This window comes from Epinephelus fuscoguttatus, linkage group LG24, assembly GCF_011397635.1.
Source record: "Epinephelus fuscoguttatus linkage group LG24, E.fuscoguttatus.final_Chr_v1".
Lineage (NCBI taxonomy): Eukaryota > Metazoa > Chordata > Actinopteri > Perciformes > Serranidae > Epinephelus > Epinephelus fuscoguttatus.
This window is the reverse complement of record NC_064775.1, coordinates 15,243,169-15,249,404: the sequence shown is the minus strand read 5'-3', so window position 1 is coordinate 15,249,404 and position 6,236 is coordinate 15,243,169. Positions and strand designations below refer to the sequence as shown.

The 6,236-nt window shown below is 41.4% G+C and overlaps 1 protein-coding gene across 1 annotated transcript in view; it reads left to right on the top strand.

The window, feature by feature from the left end:
• Window positions 1-2,282: 2,282 nt before the first annotated feature.
• The window catches only part of ptgfrnb (prostaglandin F2 receptor inhibitor b), an 82,340-nt gene continuing 78,386 nt past the window's right edge, over window positions 2,283-6,236 (top strand). The window contains exon 1 of the mRNA XM_049570713.1: window positions 2,283-2,618. Within this exon, the coding sequence (XP_049426670.1) occupies window positions 2,573-2,618 (46 nt within the window). The 5' untranslated portion in view covers window positions 2,283-2,572. The remainder of the gene's footprint in view (window positions 2,619-6,236) is intronic.

The window sequence follows — 6,236 nt, the reverse complement described above, 5'->3', positions numbered from 1 at the left end:
AGCAACGAGAATTACAGATTGAAACCAGCTCAAACTTCTCCTGGTTAGAATTCCTTCAGTGTTCATTCTTCAGGAGATTTTTACAGGGTGCCGAATTATCCACAGAGGTCTCTTCCTCTTCAAAACAAACAGAGCCATTGATTTAAACCGGAAAAAAACACTGAATAAAGCACTTTCATGTTACAAATTTGTGTTTTTCCAATGCTGTTCGGTATATCGGAGAGAGGCAGTCAGCCTAACACCTGCTAATGTGTGCTCACCTTGTTTCTCTGATGACTTAAGATCCAGCAGCCACGTGCACAAAACACCTTAAGCTGAAGTTTTCCTTAAAGTCCCAGTTAAGGTTTCCTTACAATAAAATCAGTTCCAAAAAACACCTTCAGTTTTCTACCTAAACGTTTCCTTAAAAAGTTCACTTAAAGGGATAGTGCACCCAAAAATGAAAATTCAGCCATTATCTACTCACCCATATGCCGAGGGAGGCCCTGGTGAAGTTTTAGAGTCCTCACATCCCTTGCGGAGATCCAAGGGGAGAGGGGGTAGCAACACAACTCCACCTAATGGAGGCTTACAGCACCCCAGATTCAAACGTCCAAAAACACAGTTGAAACCACAAAGTATCTCCATGCTGCTCGTCGTTGTTTGGAAAAACGTCATTTGAACTCTGTTTTTAGTATCATTGCAGCTTGTAGCTCTGACTGCCTCTCTGTGCACCGTGCTCACGTGAGACCAGCGAAAGCACGTGAACACACATGAAGGTGGCGCCCATGTCTCATGGTCTCGTGGGATCTCCACAAGTGATGTGAGGACTCTAAAACTTCACCTGAGCCTCCCTCGGCATATGGGTGAGTAGATAACGGCTGAATTTTCATTTTTGGGTGCACTATCCCTTTAAGTATTTATGGTTTTCTCCTTGTCTTGGTCTTACACTTAAGGAATCCCTAGACTGTTGCCCCAAAGACCGTAGTAACCAAAGCAAGGTTAAAAATGCTTAAGGTACCCCTGACTCTATCTTAACTGCAACATGACTGAGTTTATGGTGATTAATGAAAAAAACTAACACACTCTGGGAAGAGTGTTCTGTGACCAGGAGAACCCAATAGATACGCTTTTGATTTTACACTATAGATTTGACTGAATTCATTTTTCCAATAACTAAGGACTCTATGCAACTGTGTAAGTCCCTCAGTTAAGAAGAAATTACGCCTAAAGTGTCATACTTAAGGTGTTATGTGCAACTAGTCCCAGACTTTCCGGAGGTTTTTACCTGGAGCTGAATTGTCTTTTCCTCTCTAAAACAAACAGACCAGGGATTCTTCATTTATAAACGCTGCATACGCCATATCGAGGCTAAAGGAGGTACACTTCACACGCAAAAGTTAAAACAGACTTGATGGGAGAAACTTTGACCCATAGCTCACAAACATTTTGGAGACATGAAATTGGCGACGCAAATGGTGAGGTGGAAGCCTGATTGTAGAAACCGTCAAACATTTTTAACACGAAAATGCAAATGGTCCTATCTAGAGCCAGTGTTTAATTTGTCTGTTCTGGGCTGCTGTAGAAACATGGCTGTGCAAAATGGCGATCTCCATAGATGAGGACCTGCTCCCTTTATCAATATAATTCACTACATCCTGTTTGTAATTTCTGTTTATTGCAGACCACTGGTGACGCTTTTCAGCAGTAAAAAGAAGTTAGCTGCAGCAGACGCCTCGACCTGAGTTATTTCCTCTCAACACAGGTCCTTGAGATGAAGTTTGGGCTGTATGTGGCCCATGAACTAAAATAAGTTTGGTCAATATGCTACAAAAAACAGTAAAATCGACAATTTGCAGTTATAAGGGAGACTTGCCAGGCAGCCAGTGGAGGCTACAGCATATTTACAGAACAGAAATTAGTTTAAATGTGAGGTGTGCAGATCATATTAGTGTTTTCACCCTGGATTAAGAGCCCAGTAAAATAGTAAGAGACAGTATTTTGTGGTTTGATCCTCCCCACTAACAGATGAACAGTCAGGCAGCAGTAATTCAGGCTGTGGTCAGGAGGAATCCATCATATTAGAGATGATTCACTGTAACTGGACAATATCTGAGATGTAATTACAGTTAATATCTGCACCATAAACCTTGTGACAGCTCAAGATTGATATGGGAATGTGTCTGTCTCTCCACCTGGGACCTCCCTGCTTCCCTCCACTCCTCCTCCAGCCCGTCACCTAACTTCCGGCCACTCTCCCTCCCTATCAGCCTCCCTCCCTCGCTCTCTATCGATCTCGCCCTCATTCTCATGCACACGTTAAACCGGTTCAGTGTCACTGTGTGTGAACCGTGTAAACACTCCCGTCGGGATTTGGGCTCCGTTTTACAGGATTTGGGAACCGCGCGTGTGCATCCGTTTTGCTTTGCGGCTCCGCCCGGTGTGCGGTGCGGACTGACTGCTCACATCTGAGACTTTTATTGGATTGACCGACAGCGGCGGGAGAAGGACTGGTGTTACCCCACACACAGGACAAAGAACACGGGGGGAAATTAAGGAAGAAATATCAGAGTGAAAGAAGAGAGGAGTGAAAATGGATAAATGTCTCCTCACATTCGTCTTTGGTCTTTTAATGTTCGGTAAGAAACGTTTCTTTGACTGTTGATAGCTAATTAACTCAGATACGTGTCGGCATTCTCCAGCTGGGAGAACCGAATGTTGAATCCTGTTTAGAAATCTCTCAGTTTATTCTTTACTTGCTTGTCGGCTTACGTACACACCCTGTAAAAGAACATTTAAAGCATTTTTAGCGTCTTTAACACCCACTAGCTAGTTCGGCATACATCAAATCCATCAAGCAACACTTTATTTTAATTAATTTTGAACCTTTTCAAGTGGTTCACACTGCTAGCTGCCGCTGCCCACTGTGTAATCTGAAGGAAGAAGTTCGGGGGGGGTGCAACAAGCCAGCCGATTTAAAAAGTTGAAATTTAAGTGAATAGGAAGTATTGGATAATGCATTGCATAATGCCGAATTGAAGAATGAGTCCAATGCATTGATAAACATCAATAAGCTGTGTTGTCAGAGATGTCTACATGTTACGACAAGCAAAAATGCCAAATATGCCAAGTTGTTAAAGGGGGTTTGGCGCGACAGTCTCTCCCTGTGACGGCTCCGGGTAGATTTCCCTCATAGCTGGCTCACTGTGGTGAAACTGCTAATGTAATGAATTCTTTTCGATGGATGACTCATTATTCACCGAGATTAGGGTTAAATAAAAGACAAGCACAGCACAGCACTGGGACAAAGACATGGGAGAAAACTTCCCATTTTCCCATTTTAACAAAAATGGGAAACAGCAGATGTGTGACAGTTCTGCTGTGGGGAGAGGACATATAGTGGAGAATAAATACTTAAACACTTTTTAAAATGACAATCCTAGCTGGATGTGTTAGTCGCAGTCCTGTTCAGCCTCATTATCCAAAAAAACCCATGAACTTCCATGAGGACCAAGTGGGTGGCCAACATGAGGTGACCAGCTCTGACAAGGTCCCATTAGTCCGCCTGGAAGTCAAACTGTGTTGGTCATCATGATGAGCCTTATTATTTGCCTTGTCTTCATACCAGAGTCAAACCAGGCTGACTAATTAACTGACTGGTTTGAACCAAAGGGTCCAGGCCAGTGCTTAGTCATTATCCTGTTTTCACCACAGAGACAAACCAGGACTTGTTCATTGGCCCACCTCGGGGCCAAACAAGGCTAAACATGACCTAACAAATACTGAAGTTGCCATATGTTTGAGAGCATTACAGTGAATGCCATAGAGGCTCTCCTGTGAGTGTGTGTGTGAGGGACTTGGCTTAAATTAGTGCAGTGTAAGATGATCAAATGTCGCCAGCTCTCCTGTGGTGTGTGTTTCTGTAAGTGTGTGTGTGTGTGTGTGTATTCTGACACTGCAGATAGGAAAGTGGTCATAGTGTACAAATTACTTCCCTTAACATGGATTCAATTTGCATGTCTCAGTGAAATTATAAAATGCATTTACTGTTACACACAGCAATGACCTGCACAGTTTTGGGAACAGATGATGCACACTTACAACTGAAATGTTGCCATTTATTATGCAGTCTGCATGTCTTACAACCCCAGATTTTGCCCTTTATGTATGAGAAATATTTTATGACCGTTGGGTCAGGCCAAGAGAGCAAAGAGCTGTTCAAAGAAAAGTTAAAGTTGAAGAGAACAGTGTGTTTGTAGCATTTACTCTGTGAAATTTGAGGTAGAAACATTTATGGTCAGGGCCTTCAATCTTAGTACAGTCCAATTAAATATGGATCCATTTCCTGTAGGCTGATAGTGTATCAGGGTTTAATAAATCCTAGAGTTAATCTTTAAATCTTAATTTGTGTTTATTTACAATTTTTAATATTTTTTTTAATTTGTTTACCTACCTTGCTAGCTCTTTAATTTTTCTTTCCTGATATAGGCAAAAAAAAGCCTAATTTCTCTGCTCAGATTGCACAAAAAGTAGTGCTGTGATGTTGGATGTGAAAGGGACTGTGATAAATACGAATGCAGATCCCACTGTTGTGACTGCATAAGAATGTAAACTTCTTAATACATATAATGGTGTATACTTTATGGCAGTTTACCCAAAATTAGATTTAAGAAAACTTCAATACATTACCTTGCTTACAGCATTGCAATATATAGCAATATATTGACTTGTACCCCGCTGTATCGCGATATGTATCGTATCACCAGACTCTTGCCAAATTACAGCCCTACTCTGGTGTCTCATGCTTTACTTACTGTCATGTTTCAAACCAGTAATGTCACAAGATGAGATACTGAAGTGCCGGGACAAATACCACAAAGACCAACTGTCATATCTTGACAGGTAATATCTTGACTATGTACAAGTGCTGAACAACGACGACAGAGCATGTAGACTAAATATTAATATACGTTTTCTTGGCCACAAAATCTCATGAACTCACAGTGCTTTGCGTTTAAGGTGGATCATTAAGGTGAAATTTAAAGTTGATTTAATGTAAGTGTTGCTAATGAAGTAGTGCATATTTAACATAGGATTAATTGTGTTTTGTTTTTGTTTTTTTAACCATGGTATGGAATTGTGTATCAAGAATCATGGAATTTCAAGCATAAGCTAAGCATCATCTGGCTGTAGCTTTATATTTGCCGCTCAGACATGAGAGTAGTATCAAATATCCTCATCAGAAAAACTGAGAGTACAGACAGGAGGAAACCACGTCCTGTCTCTGCCTCCAGCTGGCGCTCCACACATGCCTGCCCAGCCACAGTGACATAAAAATGAGCCACTGTCCACTTTTTTTTTCCAGATCCTTGACTTGATTATTAAACTTTGCGGGTGTCTTCAGGCTCCGCTGGCTGTGCAGTATTCCTTCCAGGAGAGACAGGCGGGCTGGATAATTGAGTTTGAAAACCATAAATCTCAGCAGCTGGCCAAGAAAATCTCTTATTTTTCATGATGAATGGCCCTATCACCTCTCACCCACAGGTGTACAATATATGATGGTCATTTTGTGGTATGGCACAGCAGAAATCTTATTGCGCCTTTGAATGCACAGAAAAGGACTGTGCAAAATGCAGAGTATAGCTGGGCTGCTGCGCCTCAGACATTCTTCGTGCTTGATTTTCTTGAGTTGAATGAATGACTTTGTCGTATTAGCTTGAAATACGACCACAGCCCCTTTGGTAGAATTACAAGTGTCATACTTGTTAGACGTCATATGGCTTGTACGTGTTAAATGATTCATTAATTTACTGTTAGAATAACATTGTGGCTGACAGGAATAAATCAGTCTCTGGTTTATCTGATAAAGATTACCTAAAGCATTTCGGCCACTCCTGACAGAGATAGTAAACAGAAACATACAGTAGGTTTAGTGTGGCGTGTATTTCATCGTGACTTGTTACTGACTAAAGCAGAAAAAGGCAGCAGAGAAAAGCTCACACTCAGCAGGCTCACACACATAACACCAGGCCAGCTGCCAAAAACTCAAGTATTGATGGAGTCTCTCAAGTATTGATGGACCATACAAGCTCAGGACTTGGTTATGAAGCACTTTTTTGAACCCAAGGCTGATCCGAGAACAGATTTTTGTTAGGAAGAATAAAGGAGAAGATATCTGATTTTCTACAGAAACCCTTTTTTTTTGTTGACAGATTTCAGTGATGTCTTATGTAAAGAGTCATACAAGACCTAAGAAT